The 27,584-nt window shown below is 65.4% G+C and overlaps 4 protein-coding genes and 1 pseudogene across 5 annotated transcripts; 3 read left to right on the top strand and 2 right to left on the bottom strand.

Annotated features, from left to right (window-relative positions):
* Nucleotides 1-1,571: 1,571 nt before the first annotated feature.
* ZNF428 (zinc finger protein 428) lies at nucleotides 1,572-4,258 on the top strand. The gene is made up of 4 exons (XM_074938237.1): nucleotides 1,572-1,711; nucleotides 2,193-2,381; nucleotides 3,208-3,306; nucleotides 3,669-4,258. Exons 1-4 carry the CDS (start codon nucleotides 1,573-1,575, stop codon nucleotides 4,241-4,243), a joined length of 1,002 nt encoding a protein of 333 aa, XP_074794338.1. The 5' UTR covers nucleotide 1,572; the 3' UTR covers nucleotides 4,244-4,258.
* A 3,045-nt stretch (nucleotides 4,259-7,303) lies between these two features.
* Nucleotides 7,304-11,276, bottom strand: ZNF576 (zinc finger protein 576). 2 transcript variants are annotated; one of them, XM_074938228.1, is made up of 3 exons: nucleotides 11,183-11,276; nucleotides 9,217-9,434; nucleotides 7,304-8,899 (listed from the first exon to the last, which is right to left on the bottom strand). In XM_074938228.1, exons 1-3 carry the CDS (start codon nucleotides 11,188-11,190, stop codon nucleotides 8,382-8,384), a joined length of 744 nt encoding a protein of 247 aa, XP_074794329.1. In that variant the 5' UTR covers nucleotides 11,191-11,276; the 3' UTR covers nucleotides 7,304-8,381. The 2 variants fall into 2 exon arrangements, with proteins under 2 accessions (XP_074794329.1, XP_074794330.1); XM_074938229.1 differs by lacking the exon at nucleotides 11,183-11,276 and adding an exon at nucleotides 10,972-11,034 and having other exon boundaries at nucleotides 9,217-9,430.
* Nucleotides 11,277-12,022: 746 nt separating this feature from the next.
* On the bottom strand, nucleotides 12,023-15,505 carry LOC141977582 (interferon-gamma-inducible GTPase 10-like). The gene is made up of 3 exons (XM_074939093.1): nucleotides 15,443-15,505; nucleotides 14,259-14,961; nucleotides 12,023-13,526 (listed from the first exon to the last, which is right to left on the bottom strand). Exons 2-3 carry the CDS (start codon nucleotides 14,951-14,953, stop codon nucleotides 12,377-12,379), a joined length of 1,845 nt encoding a protein of 614 aa, XP_074795194.1. The 5' UTR covers nucleotides 14,954-14,961; nucleotides 15,443-15,505; the 3' UTR covers nucleotides 12,023-12,376.
* LOC141977225 (interferon-inducible GTPase 5-like) lies at nucleotides 15,341-19,306 on the top strand. The gene is made up of 3 exons (XM_074938604.1): nucleotides 15,341-15,576; nucleotides 16,952-17,581; nucleotides 18,039-19,306. The coding sequence occupies exons 1-3, from the start codon at nucleotides 15,341-15,343 to the stop codon at nucleotides 19,240-19,242; spliced, it is 2,070 nt and encodes a 689-aa protein (XP_074794705.1). The 3' UTR covers nucleotides 19,243-19,306.
* A 3,920-nt stretch (nucleotides 19,307-23,226) lies between these two features.
* Nucleotides 23,227-27,282, top strand: LOC141977176 (phospholipase A2 inhibitor gamma subunit B-like; annotated as a pseudogene).
* The last annotated feature ends 302 nt before the right edge of the window (nucleotides 27,283-27,584 follow it).

Below are 27,584 nucleotides of genomic sequence, written 5' to 3'. Positions count from 1 at the left end.
TTGCACCGCCGTGCGTCGCACCAGCTCCCCTAGTTTACAGACTGGTCCATGGCACCGCCGTGCGTCGCACCAGCTCCCCTAGTTTACAGACTGGTCCATTGCACCGCCGTGCATTGCACCAGCTCCCCCTACTTTACAGACTGGTCCATGGCACCGCCGTGCATTGCACCAGCTCCCCCTACTTTACAGACTGGTCCATGGCACCGCCGTGCGTCGCACCAGCTCCCCTAGTTTACAGACTGGTCCATTGCACCGTCGTGCGTTGCACCAGCTCCCCTAGTTTACAGACTGGTCCATGGCACCGCCGTGCGTCGCACCAGCTCCCCCTACTTTACAGACTGGTCCATTGCACCGCCGTGCATTGCACCAGCTCCCTCTACTTTACAGACTGGTCCATTGCACCGCCGTGCGTTGCACCAGCTCCCCTAGTTTACAGACTGGTCCATGGCACCGCCGTGCATTGCACCAGCTCCCCCTACTTTACAGACTGGTCCATTGCACCGCCGTGCGTCGCACCAGCTCCCCTAGTTTACAGACTGGTCCATGGCACCGCCGTGCGTCGCACCAGCTCCCCTAGTTTACGGACTGGTCCATGGCACCGCCGTGCGTTGCACCAGCTCCCCTAGTTTACAGACTGGTCCATGGCACCGCCGTGCATCGCACCAGCTCCCCCTACTTTACAGACTGGTCCATTGCACCGCCGTGCGTCGCACCAGCTCCCTCTACTTTACAGACTGGTCCATGGCACCGCCGTGCGTTGCACCAGCTCCCCCTACTTTACAGACTGGTCCATTGCACCGCCGTGCATCGCACCAGCTCCCTCTACTTTACAGACTGGTCCATTGCACCGCCGTGCGTCGCACCAGCTCCCCTACTTTACAGACTGGTCCATTGCACCGCCGTGCGTCGCACCAGCTCCCCTAGTTTACAGACTGGTCCATGGCACCGCCGTGCATCGCACCAGCTCCCCTACTTTACAGACTGGTCCATTGCACCGCCGTGCGTCGCACCAGCTCCCCTACTTTACAGACTGGTCCATGGCACCGCCGTGCGTCGCACCAGCTCCCCTACTTTACAGACTGGTCCATGGCACCGCCGTGCATCGCACCAGCTCCCCTACTTTACAGACTGGTCCATTGCACCGCCGTGCGTCGCACCAGCTCCCCTACTTTACAGACTGGTCCATTGCACCGCCGTGCGTCGCACCAGCTCCCTCTACTTTACAGACTGGTCCATTGCACCGCCGTGCGTCGCACCAGCCCCCCTAGTTTATGGACCGGTCCTTTTACCCGCAGTGGTGCATTGCACGAGAGCCCAGATCTGGACCATACCAAGTATCAGCCCTAGCTGGGGGCGGGGGAATAGGGATTATTCCCTCCACAGCAACGGTAAAATGGGCTCCGTTGCGCATGCGCAGAACCCTCCAGCGGGACCAAGTCGCCTCTTCTTCACCTCCTCCACACGGCGCAGGCGCATCGACTCAGGCGAGGCTTCGCGTGCGCAAAGCCCCAAAGTTCGACTCCCTTCATCATTGCGCATGCGCAACTCCTTGCGCCCGGGGCGTAGACGTATATGGGAGGCCTGCGCACGCGCAAAGACCTACGTCGGAGGCGCTGTCGGAGCCCCGCCCCTCGCCTCGCTCCCACTGCGCCTGCGCAGCTCGGTCCTGCCGCGGCGGCCAGACGGGACCGGGTCAGGCCCGGAGGAGCCGGTGAGCGACGGGCGGCGCGGTGCATGGCGGGATAGGGCGGGCCTCCTGCCCCTCCCCCCGGGACAGAGCACCCCCGTACATTGTGGGGTCGGACCCCTCGACCCCCCCCCGGTCCATATAGCCCCAGCCCGGAGCATTGTGCGATGGGACCCTCCTCCCCCGGTCCATATAGTCCCACCCCGGTGCATGGTGGGATAGGGCGGGCCTCCTGCCCCTCCCCCGGGACACAGCACCCCCCTACATTGTGGGGTCGGACCCCTCGACCCCCCCCCGGTCCATATAGCCCCAGCCCGGAGCATTGTGCGATGGGACCCTCCTCCCCCGGTCCATATAGCCCCACCCCGGTGCATTGTGGGATGGGACCCCCCTCCCCCTGGTCCATATAGCCCCAGCCCATTGAGGCAGTGTCCCCCACCCCTTGGTCCTTATAGCTCCAGTGCAAGGTAGGTTTGGATCCTCACATTTCTCCTAATCTGTATAGTCCTGGTGCATTGTGGGATTGTGGCGCATTGGGGGGTCGGCTCCCCTGTGACAGAGCAGGGACTCCACGAGCGAGGCTCTCACCCAAGCCAGGCTGATCGCCGAGGGATGATGTCTGAAACACACAAGCACACGGATGTGGGGGGGAGCGAGGACGTGATCTTCGAGGAGGAGGATGGGACCTCAACTGGTGAGGGCAGGGCAGCTGCTGGTGGGGTGGCTTAGTGGGGAGGGGCGTTGTGAGGGCTGGGATTCACACTCCCCCTCCCCCTGGTCTTTATAACATCAGGCCCAGTGCCTTGTGGGCTTGGAATTCCCTGTCCCCTGGTCAATATAATGCCAGTCCCAAAGCATAATGGGGTTGGAATTCCCCCTTCCCGTAGTCCTGAGCTGCTGGGAGGTGGTCGCACAGAGGAGAGGGGCCCAGTCTGCTGTGATTGGACAACCTCTCATGCTAAACAGGGTCAGGCCTGGTCATGACTGGGGTGAGAAATCTGCCGTTCAACCCAGGGTGATGCTGGGTATGTCCGTGTGTGTCTTGGGCTTCAGTCCTTTGTTTTCAGTCCTAAATTACCGTGCGGTGTGGTGGTTAAACACCCACCATGTCCCACCCCAGAGGGGCCGCATCTCAGCACTAGGTAAACGCTGTGTCCTTTAATAGGTCTTTGTCTCCGCCCCTTTCCCCAGCTCTCTTTTGATTGGTCCCTATGCTGGAAGGGGTGGAGCCCAGGGTTTGCTTGGTGTGTGTAGCTCTTTGGTGCCATTAACCCTCTGTGCTCCCTGAGTAGCTGCCTGAGTCTGTGGGGAGAAGGGGGATTAGCTGCATCCTCCCTGTGCATAATCTCATGCTTCCCAGAACAAGGGGCTCTGGGGAACAGGCCGATAGCTCAGGGCCTGAGGGGCACCGGCAGAGCTGTGGGGAGCCCGGGGCTGTGGGTTGGCGTTGAGGGGCACTGCCAGTGGGTTGGTTGGGTGGGTGGGAAAAGGCAGCCTCTCACCTGCAGTGGATGTTGCAGGCGTCTCCACGGTGCAGGAGGAAGAGGATGAATCGGAAGCAACCTCAGTGTCATCTGGAGAGAGCCGTCCATCCACACCCTCTGCCAATGGGTACCCAGGTAGGTGGGCGGCTCTGCCTAGGGCCGGTCATCTCACGCTGTGGAGCAGGGAGCCAGGACTCCTGGGTTCTCTGTGCAGCTCTGGGAGGGGAGTGGGGTCTGGTGGTTGGAGCAAGTGGAGATGGGAGCCAGGACTCCTGGGTTCTCCTCCGACAGAGATTCAGCCGAGTATTGCTACTAGCCAGACCCCTGTCCGGCAGCCCAGCAGACAGGCTCAGGGCTGGATGGGCCATGCAGGTCAGCCCCTTCTCTAGGGTTGGGGGTGCTGGGGTGTGTGTTCTGGGGCTGCCCGAAGGCTGTGGCCCTTGTGGATCAGGGACAGTTTGCTGACACCCCCCCGCCCCCACCCCATCTCTCTCTAGGTCCCAGGAGCAAGGAGCTGAGGTCAGCAGTATCGGAGCCCCAGCAGGAGGTGGCGGCAGAGGAGGGGGATGCTGGCCAGGGTCGCTTGGGCTCCCCGCAGACCCCCAGCCCCGAGTGGCACGAATGCCCCGAGTGCGGGCGCGGCTTCGGCACCTCGCGGGCCCTGAAGGTCCATCGCAGCTACCATGTGGGCCGGAAGCGGCCGCACACCTCCTCCAAGCCGCCCCCACCCCGGCCGGCCCCACCCTCTGCTGGGGACCCAGAGGGCCGTGATGCCAGGCCTGTGCCCCCCTCGCCCCGAGCTGGAGCCTTCCACTACATCTGCGCTGAATGTGGCCTGGGCTTCGCCTCGCCTGCCTCCCTGGAGGCTCACCGCTGTGAACATGGCTGGCGCCGCAGCCCCCCGGCCCCTCCCCGCAACAAGGGGCCCCCCGCCCCACCCCGCGAGGCCAATGGCGCCCGGGACACCGAGGGGGCAGACGGACCTTACCACTGCACCGAGTGCCCGGGCGAGTTCGGCTTGGTGGCGGATCTGCATGAGCACTACATGCTGCATGCCCGAGGGGAGCTGTAGCCCCCTACCTTGCTGTGGGGCCGGGGGTGGGGAAGGTGGGAGTGAGATGAAGGGTGGCAGTGGTGTGATCTGTGGGTTGGAAGGTGGCAGCAGTGGGTTCCACAGGCTGGGGGTTGGTGGTTGCGGTGGGATTTGTGGGTTGGATGGTGGCTGGATGGGGATCTGTGGGAGGATATGAGAGAGCCAGAATGGTGGTTGTGGTGGGATCCACCACCAGATGAGGATTGGTGGTTGCCGTAGGATCTGTGGGAGTAGGAGAGAGGAGGCCGGGTGCAGTGGGATCTGTGGGTTGGGTGATGTTTGCAGTGGTTTCTGCAGGCTGGGGGTTGGTGGCAGTGATGGGATCTGGGGTCCTGAGCCTCTGAGACAGAAATGGGGGCAGGGGACCCTCTCCTCCCCTTCCTTTATTCTAGTTGATTTGTAGATTCAAGTGAATCTAACCAGGGCCCCAGCCAGCCTGGCCCCATCTTTGCCTCCCCGCCAGAGCGGGGCCTATTATCATCCCTCCCAACCTGCCCCCCAGACCTCAGAGAGGGGAGCCCCATTAGGGGCTTAGACCTGGCAATCTCGACTCACCCTTGGGGCTGCAAGATTGCGGAGCTGGAGGGCCCCGGCCTCCCTTTCCCCTCCCTTGAGGGCAGCAGTGGGGAAAGGCCCCATCACTCATTTCCTGCCCCTCTGCCCCACGCAGATTAGGCCGGCAGCCACTCAGGTGCCCCTTCCACTAGCCCCGGGCGTGTTTGGAACCCAGCGCCCCCAGGGTTTCGGGTGGGACAGATCCCGCCTGCACTCCCTGTCTGCTTCGCCTTGGAGAGAGCGGGTTGTGAGGGGGCGAGCCATCAGCAGATCGATGAATATTAACAAGCTCATTGAAATAGCTTGGGGGGTGGGGTCGGGTGGAGTGGGGATCTTGTTTAATAATAAAAGTGATTCTGTATCTCTGCCATACTCTGTCCCCTGCGCCGGTGTCTGTTGGTCAGTCTGGCCTGTGCTGGGGGGCGCAAGTTGGGGGGACACCTGGCATCAGCGGCAGGGCTGGGGCAGGAGCATGGGGAGGAGGGGGACTGCCTCCCAGGATGGTTGGGCCTGTGGTTCCACTGTGACATCGTCACGGCATCACCCTGCTGATGGGTGACAGTGGTGGGGACGCCGCACCTGGCCGCCCCCCTGCCAAGCCGGTGGTCAGGTGGGTGACGACAGCGGGCAGGCCTGCCCTGTGGCGGGGATACCCTGCCCGTGACAGCTGCAGCGTTGCGTGTGGCATTTTATGCAGGGCTGGGAGGGCCCAGGGCCCTGTGGTGATGTCAGAGCCAAGACTGTGAAAGGCTGTGGCCCCTGGCTTCACTGAGAACTACAACTCCCAGCATGCACCTGGCCGGGCATTGTTCTGGGCTGAGAACTGCAACTCCCAAGGTGCTGCTCACCCGGCCTCTGCCCCTCTGCAAGAACTTCAACTCCCAGACTGCATTTCGTTTGGTCATTTCTCCACTAAGAACTACAGCACCCAGCATGCATGTGGTTGGGGGGGTAAAGAGAGCACCCCTCAGGTGTGGCGAGACTGCCCCCTGAGGGGCGGGGGAATATGTGCATCAGGGGGCCCTGAAGCACCAGCTCTAGGTGCAGGACAGGGGTCCTTTCCCCTTTAGGGGGCACTGGCTCCCATCTGGCCCCAGGTGGGACACCCTAGGCTGTGTGTCTAATTCGTCTCTCCCCTCCCCACTGCCCAATCCCAGGATTCCAGCCAGCCCCCCACCTCACCGCTGGTCCAGGATCTGCCCTGGGAGACAGTGGCTAGGGGTGGCCCTGGCCAAGCCGCTTTATGGGGAAGGGAGGCTGGATGGGACTGTGGGGCAAGACATGGGGCTGAAGATCCAGTGACTGAGCCACCCACTGCTGGCCCCTCCTAGCTTGTCACTGTTCTGCTGGCTGCCCACCCCATGGCCAAGGCGCCCTCTGGGCTGCCCCATGCCCCCAAAGGGAGGAGGAGGGACTGAGGGGGTTGGGGCCTAGGGCTTGTCACTCTGTGGGCTCTCATTCAGGGCCTGGGCCCTACAGGAAGCCCATGGTCCTATATAGCGCTTCAGGACTGAGGCCCCCCTGCCCTCTGGACCCAGTGCAAGGGCAGGGCCTGTGGGGGCAGCAGCAGGGCCAGGTGCAGTGACCAAGCCATGAAACCCACCCTCAGGGTTATGGAGGGGCCCAGGGCCCGTCCACGCAAAGCCTGGGAGCATCCGAGCCCTGGGGCTGCAGCTCCAGAGACACAGGGTGGGAGAAGCTGGAGTCACAGCCTGGAGGTCCCCCAGATTGTGGGGGGACAGTTTCAGTCCCATGGGGAGCAGCAGAGGCAATGAGACTAAACCGGGGATTGGTACATTGTCAAGAACGGAAAACAAACCGCCCCGAGATTTTTCTTTAGGGGGTAGAAGATGGGTCACCTGGAGAGCCAGATGAAGGGGCACCAGCGGAGCTGGTGGGGCAGGGCTGGGATGGCACCAGGCTGTGGGTTGGGATTGATGGGCACCCATAGAGTGGGGGGGGGTAGGGGGCAAGGCTGGGTCTGATGGAACATTTTGATTTGCTGCAGCTGAGATGGGGGGGGGGGGGAGGGAGGCAGCACTTTGTGACAGGAAGTGAAGCTGCGTCCTGGACCAACCCACATCCCTGAGCAGCTGAGGCCATTGTCCCAACACCACTGATCAGCTGAGCAGGGTCCTGGTGCCACAGCCCCTGTGTCACTGCCCCCACCCCACTGTGGGGCAGAGCTCACAGCTGGGAACTAGAGCCCTTGAGTTCTTGCTGCATCCCAGCCTCCTGCCCCGGGGCCAGCGCCCCCTAGAGGGGAAGGGGAAAGGCCCCTGGCCCATTCCCCTTCCTCTGATTTTGAAATCAGACTTTGCGGTTCCCCCGCGTCCCCAGCAGCTGAAGGCAGAGCCTTTCCAATTCCCCCAGCCCTGGGGCTACGTGCACATGCCTGCTTGTAGCCTTCCCCTGCCCTGCGGCCAGACCTGCCCAGCTCCAGCCCGCCCCAAGAGACAGACACCCTGTCCTGTGCTCAGCTTCCAACTCTTTATTGTTTCCATATGAAAAATAGGACCTTCCCCTCACCCCAGTGCCCCTGCAGCCTGGTGGGGGAGCCCGGCTCTTTTCACCACCCGAAGTCTCCCCCTTCCGCTCCGAACTGCTGCCGAAAGCTTCCTTCCCATGGCTGCCCAGCTCCGCCCCAAAGCATGTAGTGAAGATGGACGCCCCCTTGGGGAGCAGGCAAGTGCCCTTGGCATCTGGTCTGTGACCCCTGCAGCACTGGACAGTTATACTGGTTAGCTTGGTGCCCACCCACTGGCATAACGGCCCTTTGTACTGGAGTAAGTGCCTCCGTGCCAGGGGCTGCACTGGGATAACTATAGCAGGGTAAAAATCACCCCCGCGCTGACACGGCTTTATCAGGACAAGATCTGGGTCCAGCTACACTTGGGAAGTCAGAGAGATCATGCCACACTGCCAGGTAATGGCCCAGGGACCGGACACAGGGGCTCTGGAAAGCACCCCCCCGCCCCAAGCACAGAAAGAGGACATGTTCGGGTTAGGTCCTCTCCCGCCAGGACTCCAGTGGGGGCACTGCAGACTCCACCCGGGCTAGGGAGTGACGGCCGGTACTGCGGAGCGCTTGGTGCTCGGCTGCAGGGGAGGCGCGAGGCGCTTATGGGAGGAAGAGCAGGGTGTGTGGAGAGAGATGCCATGGGGTGCGTGTGTCGCACACTGACACGGGGGGAGGGGGAGGCGTTTCAGAGGTACAGCCTGATCTCTGCAGCCCCCTGATCCAGCTAGCCCTCCCGCCCTGGGACCGGATAGGAGACCGCACTCCCTAGAGGGGACAGGTCCCGTGCCCCATTCCCTGCCCCCCTGAGCTAGCCAATTCCCTGCCTTGGGGCCGGATGGGAGCTGGCGCCCTCGAGGGGGGAAAGGCCCCATGTCCTGCTCCATCCAATCTGCTCAGTCCCATTAAAGTCCTTCCAGTCCCATTCTAGCTCGACTTCCTGCCAGGCGGCCAGCTGTCCCAGCGCCCGGAGAGGGCTCGGTGGCAGAAGAGGGGGGCAGTCTGCTGCAGTCCCAGCTCTCCCCACTGGGGCTGGAGGGGGAGCTAGAGCTCGCCGCGGGCGTGCCGGATGTAGTGTTCGTGCAGGCCGGCCTCCTGGGCGAAGCTCTCGCCGCACTCCGTGCAGGAGTAGGGGCGGGAGGGCAGCAGCTCCAGGGGGCGCTGGTGGGAGGCCTGGTGGCGGCGCAGGTTGGAGAGCTGGCGGAAGCTCTTGCCGCAGTCGGGGCACTGGTGGGGCAGGCTGCGGCCGGCGGCGTGGCCCAGCCGGTGACGCTGGTAGCTGGCCAGCTGGCCGAAGCGGCGGCCACAGTCGGGGCACTCGAAGGCGGGGCGCAGGCAGTCGGGGCAGTCGGGGGGCGGGGCGGGGGCGTGCCCGCGCTGGTGGCAGATGAGGGCGCGGGAGCTCTCGAAGGGCTTGCTGCAGATGAAGCAGACGAAGAGGGCGTCGCGCAGATTCTCCTGCACAAAGTCCTCGGGGTGCTCCCGCTTCATATGCCGCTCCTTGAACTTCTCGTCCGGGAAGGTGATCAGGCAGTGGAAGCACTGGTTGGAACCCAGGCGATCTGGGGGCAAGGGGAAGGAGGGAGAGCTCAAGGCTCCAGCCTGGGCTGACCCCCACCTGCAACTCCCTGCCCAGTCTGGGCTCCCCACGCCACCCTCCGCTGCCGGGATCCCTAACACCTCTGATCTGCATGCCCCGGCGGTGGGGAGAGGGAACGGAGCTCCCCGCCCTGAGGGAAGGGCCAGGAGCCCGGGCATTCGGGGGACTGGAAGCTGGGGTGCAGTTCCCCAAGGGAAGGGCCGGGAGCCCCAGCGCTGTGGCATTTAAAGCCCTAGAGAACAGACGCAGGGAAAGGCTGTGACCACCTCCGGTACTTACAGACAGGGCTATTGCTGGAAGAGGCCTTGACCTTCCCCTTGGGACTGGGCTGGGCGGGTTCGTCCTCAATGCAGATCGGTTCCAGGTCGGAGCTGGGGCACCGTGTCCGGGCCGGGGCAGCCTCCTGCTTGGCAGGGAGTGCAGGCCGTGCTGGGATCTCCTGCGGGAGCGGTTCAGCCAGGGGCTGCTTCTCTGCTGTGACTTCAGACATCTTCTCTCTGCGAGGGGAGGGGTGAGTTGTGTGAGAGCACACCCTCCCCCCGGATCAGCCCCGTGGGGCCAGTTAGCTCCATATCCCACCCCCTTCCTGTCCCCCCCAGCTCAGACCCACAGGCCCATCTAAGCCCCTATTCAGCCCCCTCCCTGCTGCCCTGGATCAGCCCCATGGTTTTTTCCACTCTAGGTTTCTTTGCCCCTCCCCATGAAGCACCTCAGCTTCCCACAGGGCCCCTCGCTCCACCAACCCCATGCATTTCCTCCCGTCGCTCCCCCCAAGGAGCCCCGTCCTGTCCAACCCTCTCTCCATGCAGCTCCCAGCTGTCCCCCCCATGCAGGCTCCCCCACTCCCCACGTACTCCAAAGGCTCCCCACATGAAGCCACTACTGCCTGGGGACTCCTCCCTCCCAGGCCTCCCCTCCCCATGGAGGCCCCCCCAACTTCTTTCCCCCCTACAGATCCTTCTCCCTCCCCCCACATGGAGCCCCCCAAACTCCCCTCAATTCTTCCCATGGACCCCGCCTCTTCCCACCCCCCATGGAGTGCTCACTGTCTAAATCCCCCTCTCATGGAGTCCTTCACCACCTTCAAGTAGAGCCCCCAACCCCTCCCGCCACAACACAAAGCTACCTCTCCCCATGGCCCCTTTCTCACAACCCTCATGTGCAGCCTCCCAAAGCCCCTCAACCCTCTCCTCACAAAGCCAGATCCCTGTGGACCCCCTCAGCCTCCCCCCCACCAGGGACCCCTCCCAGCCTCCCCCCACGGAGACCCCCCTCGGCCACCCCTCCCTCCATGGAGACCCCCCTCAGCCTCCCCTCCCCCACGGACCAGTCCCAACCTCCCCCCATGGAGACCCCCCTCAGCCACCCCTCCCCCCATGGAGACCCTCCTCAGCCACCCCTCCCCCCCGGACCCCTCCCAGCCTCCTCCCATGGAGACCCCCCTCGGCCACCCATCCCCCCACGGAGACCCCCCTCGGCCACCCATCCCCCCACGGAGACCCCCCTCGGCCACCCCTCCCCTCATGGAGACCCTCCTCAGCCACCCCTCCCCCACGGACCCCTCCCAGCCTCCTCCCATGGAGACCCCCCTCGGCCACCCCTCCCCTCATGGAGACCCCCCTCGGCCACCCCTCCCCCCACGGAGACCCCCCTCGGCCACCCCTCCCCCCACGGAGACCCCCCTCGGCCACCCCTCCCCTCATGGAGACCCTCCTCAGCCACCCCTCCCCCACGGACCAGTCCCAGCCTCCCCCCATGGAGACCCTCCTCGGCCACCCCTCCCCCCATGGAGACCCCCCCTCGGCCACCCCTCCCCCCACGGAGACCCCCCACGGACCAGTCCCAGCCTCCCCCCATGGAGACCCTCCTCAGCCACCCCTCCCCCCATGGAGACCCCCCCCTCAGCCACCCCTCCCCCCCGGACCCCTCCCAGCCTCCTCCCATGGAGACCCCCCTCGGCCACCCCTCCCCCCGGACCCCTCCCAGCCTCCCCCCACGGAGACCCCCCTCAGCCACCCCTCCCCCCACGGACACCTCTCTCTCTCTCTCTCTCCTCCTCCCTCGCCTGCTTCGCCTTCCTGTTTCCGATGCCCACCCAGCCAGGACCCCTCCGTTTCCGGTGGGGCTGCCCCTACCTGAGCCTGACCCAAACTAGCGGCCCCCGGGACTGCTCCCTTCCCTTCCCCTCTTACCCCCATCTGGGCTCCCTCCCCCCAACCCTGACCCCGGATATGTGTAATTTTACTCAGGCATTCATCAGGGCAACCCAAAAGACAGGGGGACGCGGGGTCCTTCTGTCCCCAGCGTCGCGCGACTCCGGCAGGTGCGTGCGCATACGCGTTCAGAAAGGCGCGTGGCAAAGTGGACTGCGCATGCGCGACATAGATCGTGTGCCACTGGGCCCGATGATGCGCATGCGTATAAGTTCCACTCAATGCGTCGCGGCAACGATGCTACGACTAAAGGCCTGCGCATGCGTGATACTTCTTGGTGGTGGTGAGGGGCTAGAGTCATGCGCATGCACAGTCTGCCGGGAAAGCATCTCCAATGAGGGGGCGAGACAATTCAGGGGCAGCTGCAGGCTCCTGCGGGAGGCGCCCCACCCTGATATCCCAGGGTGCACCGGGGCATGGAGGGGCCGCGTTCCCAGCGCCCACCGAGGCATCCACCACCCCAGATTCCCATGATGCACCGGGGGGTGGAGCGCCCCATATTCCCAGAGTGCACTGGGGTGTTCAGAGCCCCAACTTCCCAGAATGCACTGGGGCATGGAGATCCCCAAATTCCCCGGGTTGACTGTGGTGCCAGCACCCCCAAATTTCCCTGATGCACTGGGGCATAGAGAGCCTCAAATTCCCAGGGGGCACAGGGGTGTCCAGAGCCTCAAATTCCCAGGGTGCAGTGGGGCGTGCAGTGGGGCACGCAGTGCCCTGCCGCAGGGTGGCGGTCAGCAAGGGCGCCCCCTTTCCTCTCCCAGGCAGGGCCGGCCCCAGTTCGGCCCCGGGGTGGCGCGCCCCAGCCAGCAGCCGCGCTTTCATTGTTAACGTTTTTTTCCATCAACACAGAGCAAAGGTCCTGTCTGGGTCTCCATTTTATTTCTGATTGAAGGAAAACAGACAAGAAAGAACTAATACGAAGTCTGCACTGCGGAGGGCCCCGTGTGTGTGACCCTGGCTGCAACATCAGCCTCGTTGAGCTCAGTAGGGCGCCCCCTAGACGGGCAGGTCGCACCTTATTCTCACAAGTGCAGGACACAGGACAGAACCATGCAGTGACATAGCCGTATAACCACACTCAGCAACCCTGTGTCACACGGCCTCCCTGGCTGTCTCTCAGCACCAGGAGAGGGATCCCCCCAGAAACAGCCCCTGAGCCCCACCCCAGAGGTGGCTGCATCTCAGCGCTGGGTGAGGAAACACTCTACAAACAGCCCCTCCCCCTACTCCTTGGCATAGGCTCGGCGCAGCATCCGCTCTGCGTCCTCCGTCATCTCTGCCAGGGCCTGTGTCAGCACCCTGTAGGTGGCCTCCAGGGAGATCTCGGGCTGCCCCTCGGCCCCATGGCCCCCGTAGGGCACCAAGCTCCACATCCAGGAGGAGAAGGGCACTGGCTTAGTAATCTGCTTCAGCACCTGCTTCGGGTCGGGCCGCTTGAGCCAGGGGCTCCGGATCTCGGCCTGGAGCAGTCTGACGGGCTTCCCTGTGGCTTTGGCCACCTGGGCCAAGGACTCCTCAACCAGGCCCAGCTCGATGGAGAAAGCCGAGGCTGTGTTGATGAGGCTGGTGGCCACGTCCGGGCCAGGTTTCTCTGCAGAGTAGAGGCAGCTCTGCAGGGTCTTGTGCCAGACGTCCTTCATCAGCGCCTTGCTCTTCCTCCTCACCAGGCGGCTCAAGGCCATGGGGATGGCCTTCTCCAGTGCCTCCCTCTTCAAGGCTGGGGCGTCGCTCTCAAGGGCCGCCTGGAGGGCCGGCAGGTCGTAGGCCTCGCGGAGAAGGCTGGAGACAAGGAAGACCCTTGGGGAGCCCACGCCATCCTTCTGGAGGGCGTCCACACAGCTGCTCCGGATCTCCTCCACGGGGCGGGGCTCGGGGCCAGGTTGGGCGTCCACATCCACCTTGGTCCTGACGAAGAAGAACCGCTTCCCGGCCGCGCTGACGGCCCGGGCGAGCTGGCTCTGGGTGTGGCGGTAGCGCTCTGAGGCCGTCAGCAGGAAGAAGTCGTAACGGGACAGATCCAGCCGCCCCACGTCCTCCTCCGTCACCCCCACTCCTGGCAAGTCCCACAGATACAGGCCAGGCACAGTGGGGTGGGCGTAAGCTGCGGCTTTCTGGGTGGTGGCTGTCACCCCCGTGGGGGCCGCCCCTGGCTCCCCGCAGCCCACCCCCCTCAGGGCGTTTACCAGCGCCGACTTGCCCGAGCCGGCCTCCCCCAGCACTGCCACGTCCAGCCGGATCTGCGAGGGCTCCTCCAGTGCCGAGCAGATGATGGCAGGCACCTCTGCCAGTCCCCCCGTGGCGCAGGCCTGGTACAGCTCCTGGATCTTCCTCGGGCTCACGGCCCTCAGGTCCTCCAGCTCCCCGTCATGGGCCCTGCACAGAGAGGACGGGACAGGGGGATTGGAGCCCCTCTGCTGTGCTTTGGGTAGAGAGGAAGCTTGTACCTGGTGTTACCGGAACCCAGGACACTGGGGGTCTGGTCCCAGCTCAGCCACAGACTCCCTGTGAGTCACTGCCTCTCTCTGGGCCTCAGTTTCCCCACCTGTGTAATGTGGGAGAAGGAGCCTTCTTTTGTCTATGCAGATTGGAAGCTCCACCTCTTGGAGGACATGGGGCAGGGACTGTGTCTTGGGCGGGGTCCATGCAGCACCCCACAATGGAGCCCCTGATCTCGGGCGGGATCTGTGCAGCGCCTGGCACAATGCGGCGGGGGGGTCTGTGCAGCACTTACTGTGATGTGGCCCCTCAATACCCAGTGTGGAAGTTTTACTGCAGTTTCTGTGAAAAAGCTGATTTTTCAAAGTGCTGTAAAATTTTCCCCACTCCCCTCCCAGAGCCAGAACCCAGGAGTCCTGGCTCCCGCCCTGCCCTGCCCTGCCCCGCTAGACCCCACTCCTTTCCCAGAGTTGGGGAGAGAACCCGGGAGTCCTGGCTCCCGCCCCACCCTGCTCTGACCCGCTAGACCCCACTCTCCTCCCAGAGCTGGGGAGAGAACCCAGGAGTCTTGACTCCCGGCCCCCCTGCTCTGACCTGCTAGACCCCACTCCCCTCCCAGAGCTGGGGAGAGAACCCAGGAGTCCTGGCTACTAGCCCCACCCCGCTCACCTCTTCAACTGGATTAGCTCCTCCTCCAGCTTGTCCTGGAACTGGCTGAACTGGTACCTGTCCGTCTCCAGGCCCGAGACCAGGAAAACCCTGCTGGTCTCCAGCCCGTTCTTGGCCAGCGCCTCGGCCACCCCTTTCCGGGCCAGGGCCAGCGCCTCCGCCGAGCTGTACCGGGCCTGGAACCGCCTCTTGGCTGTGTGCAAGTCCAGGTCCACCTTGGTGCGCACCACATAATAGGGCTTCCGCTTCTGCTGGAAAGCCTTGAGGAGCTGCAGGTGGGGATCTGCCGGGCTTCCCTCGCCCACCACCAGCACCAGGCAGCCGTACTTCCCCAGGTCCCCCAGCCGCTTCGTGTAGTTGCCCGGCTTCTCCGGCTCCTGGAAGCCCGGGAGATCCCACAGCGCCAGGGTGGGGTAGGCGGGGTGGGTGTAGCCGGCCGGCTGCCCTGGGGGCTCCGGCGCCTGCTGGAAGAAGACCTGGGGGTCATCCAAGCCGGGGCGTTCTCCCACCAGGGCGTTGATCAGCGTGGTGACCCCGGCGCCCCGGCGGCCCACCACAGCCACGTCGGCCTTCAGGGCATTGACCGAGTCCACCAGGGCCTGGAGGCGGGCGGCGGCCGTGCCGGGGTCCTGGGCTTCGTAGCGGGCCAGCAGGTCCCGGAGGAAAGCGTCGTCCAAGCCCGCCGGGGCTGCCATGGCCAGAGCTGCAAGGAGAAGCAGGCTGGAGTCAGGACTCCTGGGTTCTCTCCCTGGCTCTGGCAGGGGAGGGGGGTCCAGTGGTTAGTGGGGGGCGCTGGTGGTTGGGGCGGAGAGTCAGGACGCCTGGGTTCTCTGGGGTCGCTGGTGGTTGGGGCGGGGAGTTCAAGTGGGGTCTAGTGGTTAAAGCGGGGGGAGGGGTGGTGAGCCAGGACACCTGGGTTCTCTGGGGGGCTGGTGGCCAGGACGCCTGGGTCCTCTCGGGCTCTGGGAGGGGAATGGGGTCCAGTGGTTGGGGAGGGGGAGCCAGGACGCCTGGGTTCTCGGGCGGGGGGGGCTAATGGGGGGGAGCCAGGACGCCTGGGTTCTCGGACGGGGGGGGGGCTGATGTGGGGGGAGCCAGGACGCCTGGGTTCTCGGGCGGGGGGGGCTGATGGGGGGGAGCCAGGACGCCTGGGTTCTCGGAGGGAGGGGGGTCCAGCCGCTCACCCGCAGTGGGTCCCTCCAGGCCGAGTGACAGCGGGGCCGGGAAACAGAAACCAAGACGGCGGCTCCTCCCCCGGGGCCGGGCCGAGCCGAGCCAGGCCGGAGGGGGAGGAACCGGGAGAGACGCCGGCGGAGCCGTGAGTGCGGGAGGGAGCCTTCGTGTGACCCCCCCACCCCGATCCGTCCCCCTTCGCCCCCCTCCCCTGCACCCCCCGATCCGTCCCCTGCACCCCCTCTGTCCGCCCCTTCGCCCCCCTCCCCTGCACCCCCTCTGTCCGCCCCTTCGCCCCCGTCCCCTGCACCCCCCGATCCGTCCCCCTTCGCCCCCGTCCCCTGCACCCCCCGATCCGTCCCCTGCACCCCCGATCCGTCCCCCTTCGCCCCCGTCCCCTGCAGCCCCCGATCCGTCCCCTGCACCCCCGATCCGTCCCCCTTCGCCCCCCTCCCCTGCACCCCCCGATCTGTCCCCTGCACCCCTCTGTCCGCCCCTTCGCCCCCGTCCCCTGCACCCCCCGATCCGTCCCCCTTCGCCCCCGTCCCCTGCACCCCCCGATCCGTCCCCTGCACCCCCGATCCGTCCCCCTTCGCCCCCGTCCCCTGCACCCCCTCTGTCCGCCCCTTCGCCCCCGTCCCCTGCACCCCCGACCGATCCTCCACTGCACGCCCCGATCCGTGCCCCTTCGCCCCCATCGCCTGCACCCCTGATCCGTCCCCTCCACCCCCCCCCCGATCCGTCCCCCTTCGCCCCCCTCCCCTGCACCTCCCGATCCGTTCCCTGCTCCCCCCTAGGTCCGCCCCTTCACCCCCTCCCCCTGCACCTCCTGCCCCATCCCTTGCACCCCCCGATCCGTCCCCTGCACCACCCTCTCTCCACCCCTTCACCCCCGTCCCCTTCATCCCCTCTGTCTGCCCTTTTGCCCCCCATCCCCTGCACCCCCAGATCCATCCCCTGGGCCCCACTCTGTCCGCTCATCCCCCTGGACCCCCCTGACCTTTCAGCTGATCTTTTCACGATCAGACCCCCCTCCGTCTGCCCCCTGGACCCCTCTGTCCGCCCCATGCACCCCCCACCCTTGCCCCTCCCCTGTCCCCCTGCACACCTTATCCATCCCCCTTCACCTCTCTCTGTATGCCCCATGCACGCCCCTGTCCACCCCCTGCTCCCTCCTCTGTCCCTCTGCACCCCCCTGTCCGACCCCAGGCACCCCCCTTTTTCCACCCTGTGCACCCCCCATCCAGCCCCCTGGACCCCCCGATCCGTCTCCTGCACCCCCCAATCCATCCCCCTGTACTCTCCTCTGTCTGTCTGTCCCCATGCACCCCTTCTGTACCCCCCTCTGTTTGTCCATCTCTATGCACACCTCTCTATCTGGTTCAAGAGGGGGGCTGGGATCAGGGCGGGGTGGGGCACGGTCAGGAGGGGGTGGGATGTCAGGGGTTGGGAGCGTCGGGGTAGGGGACAGACCCCCGGAGCCACGCCCCTGACAATCACGTCTCCTTCTGTCTCCGCAGCACCCAGATGAACGAAGCCCCGGGCCCCGAAATGCCCTCGCAGCCCCCGGCGGACGCCTCGCCGGGCTCCCCAGACCGGGGCGACGTCTCGGTCGTGATCGTGGGGGTGCCGGGCTGCGGCAAGTCGGCCCTGCTCAACGCCGCGCGGGGCCTGGCGGAGGACGACGCCCGCGCGGCCCCGCTGGGGGCCCCGGCTAGCTCCGGGGGGCCCGTGCTGTACCCCGACCCGGCCCGGCCCAACCTGCTGCTCTGGGAGCTGCCCCTGACGGAGGGCGAGGGGCCGGCGCGCTGGCTGGCCGAGGGGGACGTGGTGGTCCTGGCCACCGACGGGCTCTTCGGCGCCAGCCACGCCCGCCTGGCCCAGGAGGCCCGCGGTGCTGGCAAGACGGTCCACTTTGCCCGCACCAAGGCCGACCTGGACCTGCACACGCTCCGGCGGCTCCTGGGCGGGCGCTACGACCGGGCCCGGGCCCTCGATGCCCTCCGGGCCGCCTGCGCCCAGTCTCTGGCGGCCCATGGCCTCGGGGAGCCCCCGCCCGTCGTCTTCCTCGTCTCTGGCCACGAGCCCCAGGAGCTGGACGGGCCCCTGCTGCGCCAGGCTCTGGTGGGAGACGTCAGGGTGTACGAGAGGTGCGGCTTGTTTATTGTAGGGTCTCCCGGGTGGGCTCCTAAAGTGGGCATGCTCGGGGGAGGTAGGGCTGGTTTGTTATTGTAGGGTTTCTTGAGGAGACGACTTTGGTTGTTGCGGGGGGAAGGGCCTCAAGTAGGGTGTTATTGTAGGGTCTCTTTGGAGGGCTGCATGCAGTGCTTGGGTTCTTTTTATAGGGTCTCCCAGAGATCCCAACACCCAGCCAGTCCCCCCCCATGTCTCACACTCACTGGTCCCCCCACTCCTCACCCCATGTCTCCCCTGCTCTGCCTCCCCCCCACTCCAGCCCCTCTCCCCGTACTCCCTGGTCCTTTCTTACTCTGTTCAGTCCCCCCCAGCGTCTCATGCCCCTTCTGTCGCCCCCCCAGTGCCACCCATTGTCTCACGCCCCCATGCCCCCCAGTGCCACCCATTGTCTCATGCCCCCTGTGCCCGCAGGGTGCTGCACCCGGTGGTCTCCGGCTTTGAGCAGATCAGTGAGCGGGAGGTGGCCGAGATCCAGGAGGCCTACGAGCTGGGTGGCCTGGCAGAGGTGGTGACCCGGGTCCAGTGCAGCCTGGAGACCCTCTGGAATGCCCGGCTGGATGTGGCCGTCACCGGGGAGTCGGGGGCCGGCAAGTCCACCTTCGTCAATGCCCTGCGAGGCCTGGGGGACGAGGACGAGGGGGCGGCCCAGACCGGTGTGACCGAGACCACGGCCCAGCCCACGGCCTACCCCTACCCCGGCTACCCCAATGTGACGCTGTGGGACCTGCCCGGCATTGGCACGCCCAGCTTCCGGGCCGACTGTTACCTCGAGGCCGTGGAGTTCCCTCGCTACGACTTCTTCATCATCCTGGCCTCGGAGAGGTTCAAGGAGAACCACGTCCGCCTGGCCCAGGCCATCGTGGAGCAAGGCAAACGCTTCTACTTCGTGCGCGCCAAGGTCGACAACGACCTGGAGGCCACGCGGAGGAGGAAGAACCCACCCGAGGAAGAGGAGGTGCTGGAGGAGATCAGGAGGGACTGCCGGGAACGGCTGAGCCAGGCCGGGCTGGGCGACACCAAGGTCTTCCTCCTCAGCAGCTTCGAGATAGAGAAATACGACTTCCAGGCCTTCGAGGACACCTTGGAGCGGGAGCTGCCCGGGCACAAGCGTCACGCCTTCCTCCTCTCCCTGCCCAACCTCTCTGGGGCCATCATCGAGAAGAAGCGGCTGCTGCTCCACCAGGAGGTCTGGAAGGTGGCCTTGGTCTCCAGCCTGGTGGCCGCCGTGCCCTTGCCGGGACTGGCCTTCACCTGCGATGTCTCCATCCTGCTGAGGAAGCTGGCCGCCTACCGGCAGGATTTCGGGCTGGACGCGGCCTCCCTGGCCCGGCTGGCGGAGAGGGCTGGGAAGCCGCTGGAGGTGCTGCGGGCCGAGGTGCACAGCGTGCTGGGGCGTGGCATCAACAAGGAGGTGGTGATCGGGCTGCTGGGGAAGGCCACCGGCGGGGGCTTGGTGGTGGTCAACTTCTTCTTCCACCGGATCCCCATCTATGGGGCGCTGGCCTCCGGGGGCATCTCCTTCCACACCACCTACTCCATGCTCAGCCAGTGCCTGGAGGAGCTGGCGGCTGACTCCCAGCGGGTTCTGGTCAAGGCCTTCGACAGCGAGGTCTGAGGGGGCTTCCAGACAAGCTAGGCGATCCCCTCCCTCAGCCAAGGCAAAATGGCCGTGTTATTGTAGGGTCTCTTGGGCGGGCGGGGGGCCGCCTGCATTGCTTGGTTATTGTAGGGTCTCTCGGGCGGGCGGGGGGGCCGTGTGCATTGCTTGGTTATTGTAGGGTCTCCTGAAAGGGGCCTCCACTCCCAGTCCTCTTCCAAAATCTGTGGTTCTTCCCCCCCCGGATTCCCATGGCTACCGTCTCAGCACACCCCCCGCTGGGTCAATGGGCCATAGTGCCACTGTCCTCAATGGGGCCAGGTCCCCAGCTGGCCCCAATTCCCTAGCGCGGTGCTAGGGGGCGCTGTGCTGCAGCGGGTGGGGTTGGGGGCGATCCTCCTTGCAGTTCTCCCCCCACGGCACCCGAAATCCCCGAGCTCGTGAACACAGACCCCGTCTCTGCCCTGTCCCATGGCTGCTGCGGCTCATGCAGGGATCTTGGTGTGACGCAGGCCCACGGACGGGGCCTCTCCCAGTCCGGGGGTGGGTCTGACCTGGCTTGTGGGGCTTGGGTCCAGCCCTGTTCCCTGGCTTTTGGGGGGCACTGGGACAGCCCTGAAATTCAGGGGGGGGTGTTCTGCATGGGGTCCCTGATGGTCCTCGAAAGGGGCAACGTTGGGGGGGGGTGATTCCTTCCACAGCTCTGCTAAGAACACCCGTATGGGTCTGTACAGCACCTAGCGCTACGGTAACGCACCTAATAAATAGCAATCATGATGTACCACACCCAGTGCTACCGTAATGCACCTAATACAGTGGTTTTCAAACTTTTTTTCTGGCAACCCAGTTGAAGAAAACTGTTGAAGCCCAGGACCGAACAGAGCTGGGGATGAGGGGTTTGGGGTGTGGGAGGGGCTCAGGGCTGGGGAAGAGGGTTGGAGTGCAGGGGTGGGGCCAGGAATGAGGTGTTCAGGATGTGGGAGGGGGCTCAGGGCAGGGCGGTGGGGTGCGGGAGGGGGTCAGAGCTCTGGGCTGGGGCCGGGGATGAGAGGTTTGGGTTTTGGTGGGCTCTGGGCTGGGGCAAGGGATTGGGGCACGGGCTTACCTCGGGCGGCTCCTGGGCGGTGTTGCAGCCGGGGTGCAGAGGCAGGCTTCCCAACTGTCCTGGCACCGTGGACCACGCTGCTCCCCGGAAGCAGCAGGTCCGGCTCCTAGGCGGAGGTACGCAAGTGGCTCCGTGTGACTTGCCCACAGGCATTGTCCCCCAGCTCCCATTGGCCGGTTCCCAGCCAATGGGAGTGTGGAGCCGGTGCTTGGGGCGAGGGCAGCGCGTGGAGCCCCATGCCCCCCCCGCCACTTCCAGGGCGCAGCGTGGTGTCAGAACAGGTAGGGACTAGCCTGCCTTAGCCGGGGAGCACCACCGATGGGACTCTTAACGGTCTGGTCGGCAGTGCTGACAGAGCCGCCGCGACCCAGTGCCTTCCATTCCGCGACCCGGTTCCGGGTCGCAACCCACAGTTTGAAAACCACGGACCTAAAAAATAGCAATCGGTATGTACCGCACCCAGCACTACCGTAATGCACCTAATACGTAGCAATGGTGATGTACCGCACCCAGCACTACCGTAATGCACCTAATACGTAGCAATGGTGATGTACCGCACCCAGCACTACCGTAATGCACCTAATACGTAGCAATGGTGATGTACCGCTCCCAGCGCTACCGTAATGCACCTAATACCTAGCAATGGTGATGTACGGCTCCCAGCACTACCGTAATGCACCTAATACCTAGCAATGGTGATGTACGGCTCCCAGCACTACCGTAATGCACCTAATACCTAGCAATGGTGATGTACGGCTCCCAGCGCTACCGTAATGCACCTAATACCTAGCAATGGTGATGTACCGCATCCAGTGCTACCGTAATGCACCTAATACATGGATGCTGTACAGCGCATTGGGTCCTGGGCCTGGACTGGTGCAACTGAATGCTACCGTAATGCACCTAATAATTAGCAATGGTAATGCGTGCCCTCCACCTGCGCGGGGGCTGGATCCTGAGCCCCAGAGAGAGACAGAGTCTGGTGCCCGGTTCCTGTGTGTAAGACAAAGGTCATGTCATGGAGAATCCCCCCTCCCCCCGGATCTCTGCCTGGTTCCTCAGCCAGGACTCCTGGGTTCTCTCCCCAGATCTGGGAGGGGAGTGGGGGCTGGTGGTTAGTGTGTGTGTGTGTGGGGGGGCTGGGAGCCAGGACTCCTGGGTTCTCTCCCCGGCTCTGGGAGGGGAGGGAGGAGGAAGAAGGAGTCATTTGCAACAAAGAGCCACATTGTGCCTCAATAAACTGACCTTCCCTGAGACTCAGGCTATTTTTAGGCTGCTCTTTCCTGCGGGGGAAGGGGGAGCAGTTCGCACACATCTGCTGGCCGAATTACAACCAGCCCCACATCACCTTCCCTGCCCCACTGAGCCGCCCACCCAGTGCCCCCTAGCACCGGCCCTGAAGGCCAGGGGACAGCCCCCCACTCCACTCCCTGCAGCACAGCGCCCCTGAGGGGGACTGAAATCAAGGCCCCGATCCTGCTCTGATTCCTGCTAGACCAGTCTGCCCAGATGCCTGGCATCACCTGGGGTGCCTCAGGGGAGCAGCCGTGCCCTTCTCGCCTGGCACCATGGGACGCTGCTGCAGGTTTGATGTTGCATGGGGGGGTTGGGGACAGCGAGTCCCAGCAGCAGCCTCCTGCCTCTGGGTGCTCAGCCAGGCCCTGTTCCCCAGCCAAGCCCCCCCTGCTCTAACCACTAGCCCCCACTCTCCTCCCAGAGCTGGGGATGCAACCTTCCATGGCATTGGCCCAGGCTGCTAGGAGCTTCCCCATCTGGCCTGCAAGGTGCCCCTGGTGCAGTTATGGGCTCCACCCTGGGTGTAGCAGGGAAAGGGTTAAACACGCCTAGGAACCGGCTTCTGTATCTGCCCGATACAGGATCTGGGTCTAGTGGTTGGGGGGCGGGGCCTGGAGCCAGGACTCCTGGGTTCTCTCCCCAGCTCTGGGAGGGGAGTGGGGGCTGGTGGTTAGAGCAGGGCGGTTGGGAGCCCGGACTCCTGGGTTCTCTCCCCGGCTCAGGGAGGGAGTGTGGTGGGTTGGAGTTGGAGGCCTAGGTGGCCAGGCCTGGAGAATGACTAAGGGGCACAGAGCTGTGGGGAGGGGGAGGGCTGGAATCCTGGGGGCTGCGGGTCGGGACTGAGGGGCACCGGTGGGGGCTTTGCTAATTCCCATGCTACAGGCCCATTGCCCTGGGCGTCGGGCCTCTTGCTCTGCGGCTTCTGGATGACGCAGTCGCTGCCTCTGGAACAAATCAGCCATGCAGCGAGGGGCAGCCGGTATGTCTCCTAGCCAGTGCCATGGCTCAGCCCCACTGCTGTAACCCATGAGACCCCACTCCCCTCCCAGAGCCAGGGAGAGAACCCAGGAGTCCTGGCTCCCAGCCCCCCCCCCCCAAACCACTAGACCCCACTCCCCTCCCAGAGCTGGGGAGAGAACCCAGGAGTCCTGGCTCCCAGGCCCCCCCGCCAAAACCACTACACCCCACCCCCTCCTAGAGCCAGGGGAGAGGACCCAGGAGTCCTGGCTCCCAGCCCTGCTGCTCTAACCCATGAGAGCCCGCTCCGCTCCGAGAACCGGGGAGAGAACCCAGGAGTCCTGCCTCCCAGCCCCCCCCCAAAACCACTAGACCCCACTCCTCCACTGATCTTCCCTACAGAAATACCCCACGTGCTGCGAACTTTCTCCCAGCAGTGCCGCCTGCCTCTCAGGCCTCTGGCGGTTGGGTACATTCCTGTGGTGGGGCCAGGGGATTGAATTGCACTGGGGGGGAGGGGGGGGAAACAGGTAGAGCCGGGCCCTGGGAGTTTTCCAACCAAGCCCAGCCCAGGCCGGGGCCGCCCCTGGGCCTGCCGGCCCAGCCCAGCCCTATAACAGCCCCCGGAGGCAGCACTGGCCCCGCAGCCGGCCCAAGCCTGCGAGACAGCATGGGGGAGCTGCCGAGCCTGTGGGTGCTGGCTGCACTGCTGGGCCCAGGTGAGTGACTGGGGAGCCGTGCACACCCCAGGGCACCCCTGTCCCCTGCCCCAGGGACCCCCCAGCCCCCAGGAACCCTTGTCCCCTGTCCCAAGCCCCAGGGACACCTGTACCCAGTCCCAGCCCGGCCCCAGGGCACACCTGTATCCAGCACCCATGGACACCCCCCATTCCCCAGCCACGGGGCACCCCTGTACTCATCCCCCAGCCCCCAGGAACCCCTGTACCTAGCCCCAGGCTCCCCCTGTACCCCCGAGCACCCCTGTACCCCTGCACCCATCCCCCAGGGTCACCCCTGTACCCAGCCCCCAGGGCACCACTGTACCAAGCCCCACAGACACCCCTCCCCTCTCCGCTACTCAGTCCGCGCACCCCAGAGCACCCCGGTACCCACTGTCAGATCGCCATAGACACTCACTATCTATCCCCCATCGAGCCCCATACACATGATCTAGCTAGCCCCACAGATACCTCCTCTAGCTGGGGGGGGGGGGTTGCGTGGGGATAGGTATGGGAAGGGGGGAGGATGGATCCTGTTGCCACTTCACCCAGTGAATTTTGGTTATTTAATGTCTAATAGAGCCTCAGGTCTGGGAGGGGAGTGGGGTCTAGTGGTTAGGGCAGGGGGAGGCTGGGAGCCAGGACTCCTGGGTTCTCTCCCCAGGTCTGGGAGGGGAGTGGGGTCTAGTGGTTAGGGCAGGGGGGGGGCTGGGAGCCAGGACTCCTGGGTTCTCTCCCCAGGTCTGGGAGGGGAGTGGGGTCTAGTGGTTAGGGCAGGGGGAGGCTGGGAGCCAGGACTCCTGGGTTCTCTCCCCAGGTCTGGGAGGGGAGTGGGGTCTAGTGGTTAGGGCAGGGGGGGGGCTGGGAGCCAGGACTCCTGGGTTCTCTCCCCAGGTCTGGGAGGGGAGTGGGGTCTAGTGGTTAGGGCAGGGGGAGGCTGGGAGCCAGGACTCCTGGGTTCTCTCCCCAGGTCTGGGAGGGGAGTGGGGTCTAGTGGTTAGGGCAGGGGGGGGCTGGGAGCCAGGACTCCTGGGTTCTCTCCCCAGGTCTGGGAGGGGAGTGGGGTCTAGTGGTTAGGGCAGGGGGAGGCTGGGAGCCAGGACTCCTGGGTTCTCTCCCCAGGTCTGGGAGGGGAGTGGGGTCTAGTGGTTAGGGCAGGGGGAGGCTGGGAGCCAGGACTCCTGGGTTCTCTCCCCAGGTCTGGGAGGGGAGTGGGGTCTAGTGGTTAGGGCAGGGGGAGGCTGGGAGCCAGGACTCCTGGGTTCTCTCCCCAGGTCTGGGAGGGGAGTGGGGTCTAGTGGTTAGGGCAGGGGGAGGCTGGGAGCCAGGACTCCTGGGTTCTCTCCCCAGGTCTGGGAGGGGAGTGGGGTCTAGTGGTTAGGGCAGGGGGGGGGCTGGGAGCCAGGACTCCTGGGTTCTCTCCCCAGGTCTGGGAGTGGGGTCTAGTGGTTAGGGCAGGGGGAGGCTGGGAGCCAGGACTCCTGGGCTCATTCTGGGACCATGGGTCGGTGAGAAGGCATGCAGTGAGACAGGCTGAACAAGTGACTCGTTCCCCTGGCTGCAGGGCCACTGTGTCCATGGGGGCAGGATGGAATTTCCCAGACGCTGGCAGGTTGATGGGCCCCTGGGGCCGACCTGGGGGGTGGGGGTGGGGGGCAGGAGGCGGGATGCCGGGTGAGATGGGCCCGTTGGAGGGCCTCTAACTGTGCCTCCCTCCCCTGTGCCCAGGGGGCGCCATCTCCTGCTATAACTGCACCAGCTCGGAGGGCTACAACTGCACCACGGACCAGGCCACCTGCCCGGGCACCGTCAACAGCTGCATCACCATCGCCTGCATCGAGGAGCAGGTAGGGCCTGGCCTGTGGGGCTGGGGGAGTGGGGACAGCAGCGCTGCGAGCTTCCCCCCAGCAGTGCCCCCTGGAGCTGCAGGCCTCCCCTGACAGCGGTGACCCCCAGCACTCCAAGTTTCCCGTGCCCCCCGGCTGCTGCGAGCTTCCCTCCAGCAGTGCCCCTGTTTGACGTTGCGCACACCTCCCCAGCAGTGCCCGCCCACCCCAGTGTGGCGAGCTTCCCCCAGAAGTGCCCCCTGGAGCTGCAGGCCCTCCCTGACAGCGGTGACCCCCAGCACTCAAGTTTCCCGTGCCCCCCGGCTGCTGCAGGCTTCCCTCCAGCAGTGCCCCTGTTTGACGTTGCGCACACCTCCCCAGCAGTGCCCGCCCACCCCAGTGCGGCGAGCTTCCCCCCAGCAGTGCCCCCCCAAATGCCATAGGTAGACTGAGGGGGGTGCAGGTACAAACCCTGCGTGTGGCCTAGCCTCTTGACTGCTCCATCCCAGGGGAGTTCTCCCCACAGATCAGGGCTTGCACCATCCCCGTACCCCTCGCCTCACCCCCGGTGCCTGCCATGTCCTTCCAGGGAGGAGGACAAGGAGAAGACCGTGTACGAGAAGAAATGCAACTCGGACGACCGGCTTTGCAACCAGTTCTACGGGCTGACGGCCGGCGCCTACCGTCTGCGCTGGAACTCAACGTGCTGCCGGGCGGACCGCTGCAACCTGCCCGAGATCACCCGTAGGGAGCCTCCTGGGCAGCGCCAGGACACCTGGGTTCTCGCCCCAGCTCTGGGAGGGGAGTGGGGGCTGGTGGTTAGCACGAGAGGGCGGCTGGGAGCCAGGACTCCTGGGTTCTCTCTCCAGCTCTCAGAGGGGAGTGGGGTCTGGTGGTTAGAGCACGGGGGCTCGGAGCCAGGACTCCTGGGTTCTCTCCCTGGCTCTGGGAGGGGAGTAGGGGTCTAGCGGCTCAGAGCAGGGTGGGCTGGGAGCCAGGACTCCTGGGTTCTCTCCCCGGCTTGGGGAGGGGAGTGGGGGTTAGTGGTTGGAGCGAGGGGGAGGCTGGGAGCCAAGATTCGTGGGTTCGATCCCTGACTCTGGGAGGGGAATGGGGGTCTCATCGTCAGAACGGGGCTGGGAGGTGGGAGCCGGGACTCCTGGGTTCTATCCCTAGCTCTGGGAGGGAGTGCGGTCTGTGGTTGTGGGGGGGGGGGGGCGGGCTGGGAGCCAGGATGCCTGGGTTCCATCCCCAGCTCGGTCTCACTCCTTGTTGTGTCTCCTTCCCACAGTGCAGCCCAGCTCTGGGGGCCCAACGGGCTGCAGTGCCCCTCGTGCTTTGCCCGCGGCTCGGACGTCTGCGTGCCCAGCGAGGTGCTGAACTGCACAGGCCTGCAGACCCAGTGCATCCAGTTCGCCGCCACCGCCGGCCAGGTACCGGGCGGGCGCCCCGCTGGGCGTGGGGCCGGGGAGTGGAGGTTCAGTCGTGTGTGTTTGGGGCGCTCTTGTGCCGACGAGGGTCATGGCCATGGAGGGGCTGCGGGTCTGTTACCCCCGGGACGGTTGGTGGGCTGGTGCCCAAGGGGTAGTTGCGGGGTTCTGTGGGGGGCTGGTGCCCATGGGGGCTGGTACCCATGCGGCAGTTGGGGGACTGTGTGGGAGGGTTGGTCCCCAGAGCGTGGTGGGGAGGCTGTGGGGGGGCTGGTGCTCATGGGGCGGTTGGGGGGCTGTGTGGGAGGGTTGGTCCCCAGAGCGTGGTGGGGGGGCTGTGGGGGGGGCTGGTGCCCATGGGGCGGTGGGGGGGCTGTGTGGGAGGGTTGGTCCCCAGAGTGTGGTGGGGGGCTGTGGGGGGGCTGGTGCCCATGGGCGGTGGGGGGCTGTGTCGGGGGGTGGTGCCCAAGGGGCGGTTGGGGGGTGCATCGGGGGTCTCTTGCGCCCCTAACCCTCTCCCCTCCCCCCCAGGGTTCGAGGGTCTCCGGGTGGCCTTCATGGGCTGTGCCACTCGCAGCCTGTGCGACGTGGGCGCCGTGGCCCTGTTCGCCCCCCAGCGCCAGGCCGTGCTCAAGACCAACACGTGCAGCGCGGGTGGGGCGGCCCGGGGGGGGCTGCCCCTCCTCGGCCTCGGGGGGCTGCTCCTCTGGGCGCTGCGCCCCTGATCGCATCGTCCCCCCTCTGCAGTGCCCCCCTTTGGTGGGGAGCCCCCCCCCCGATTGACCTCCCCCCCGCATAGGTCTGGGAAGTAGTCCCTTCCCCGGCTGTTGCTCCCGGTCATCCTCCCCCCAGCCTGGCACTGCCCCCCATCACACCCCCAAAGCTGGGTGCTGCCCCCTTAAATGCCACCTGTGGATGGAGCCATGCCCTTCCTCACCCGCCCCAGCGCTCCCCCCCCCATCATCCATCCCCCGACACGGTACTTCCCATGGCCCAACTCCGTGTCCTCTTCCCTGGGTTGGATCGG

Source organism: Natator depressus, chromosome 24 (genome assembly GCF_965152275.1).
Source record: "Natator depressus isolate rNatDep1 chromosome 24, rNatDep2.hap1, whole genome shotgun sequence".
NCBI lineage: Eukaryota > Metazoa > Chordata > Testudines > Cheloniidae > Natator > Natator depressus.
This window is presented reverse-complemented; position numbering and strand designations above follow the sequence as displayed.

Bases quoted from the DNA above. Each gene is read 5' to 3' on its own strand.
- ZNF428 (XM_074938237.1), top strand. From the start codon at position 1,573: ATGGGAGGCCTGCGCACGCGCAAAGACCTACGTCGGAGGCGCTGTCGG. The intron at 1,712-2,192 runs GTGAGCGACGGG...TAATCTGTATAG, and splicing joins GGTCAGGCCCGGAGGAGCCG to TCCTGGTGCATTGTGGGATT. The intron at 3,307-3,668 runs GTAGGTGGGCGG...ATCTCTCTCTAG, and splicing joins CTCTGCCAATGGGTACCCAG to GTCCCAGGAGCAAGGAGCTG.
- ZNF576 (XM_074938228.1), bottom strand. The intron at 8,900-9,216 runs GTAAGTACCGGA...CCTTGCCCCCAG, and splicing joins TTCCAGCAATAGCCCTGTCT to ATCGCCTGGGTTCCAACCAG.
- LOC141977582 (XM_074939093.1), bottom strand. From the start codon at position 14,953: ATGGCAGCCCCGGCGGGCTTGGACGACGCTTTCCTCCGGGACCTGCTG. The intron at 13,527-14,258 runs GTGAGCGGGGTG...CTCTCTGTGCAG, and splicing joins GAGCTAATCCAGTTGAAGAG to GGCCCATGACGGGGAGCTGG.
- LOC141977225 (XM_074938604.1), top strand. From the start codon at position 15,341: ATGTGGGGGGAGCCAGGACGCCTGGGTTCTCGGGCGGGGGGGGCTGAT. The intron at 15,577-16,951 runs GTGAGTGCGGGA...CTGTCTCCGCAG, and splicing joins GGAGAGACGCCGGCGGAGCC to CACCCAGATGAACGAAGCCC. The intron at 17,582-18,038 runs GTGCGGCTTGTT...CTGTGCCCGCAG, and splicing joins GACGTCAGGGTGTACGAGAG to GGTGCTGCACCCGGTGGTCT.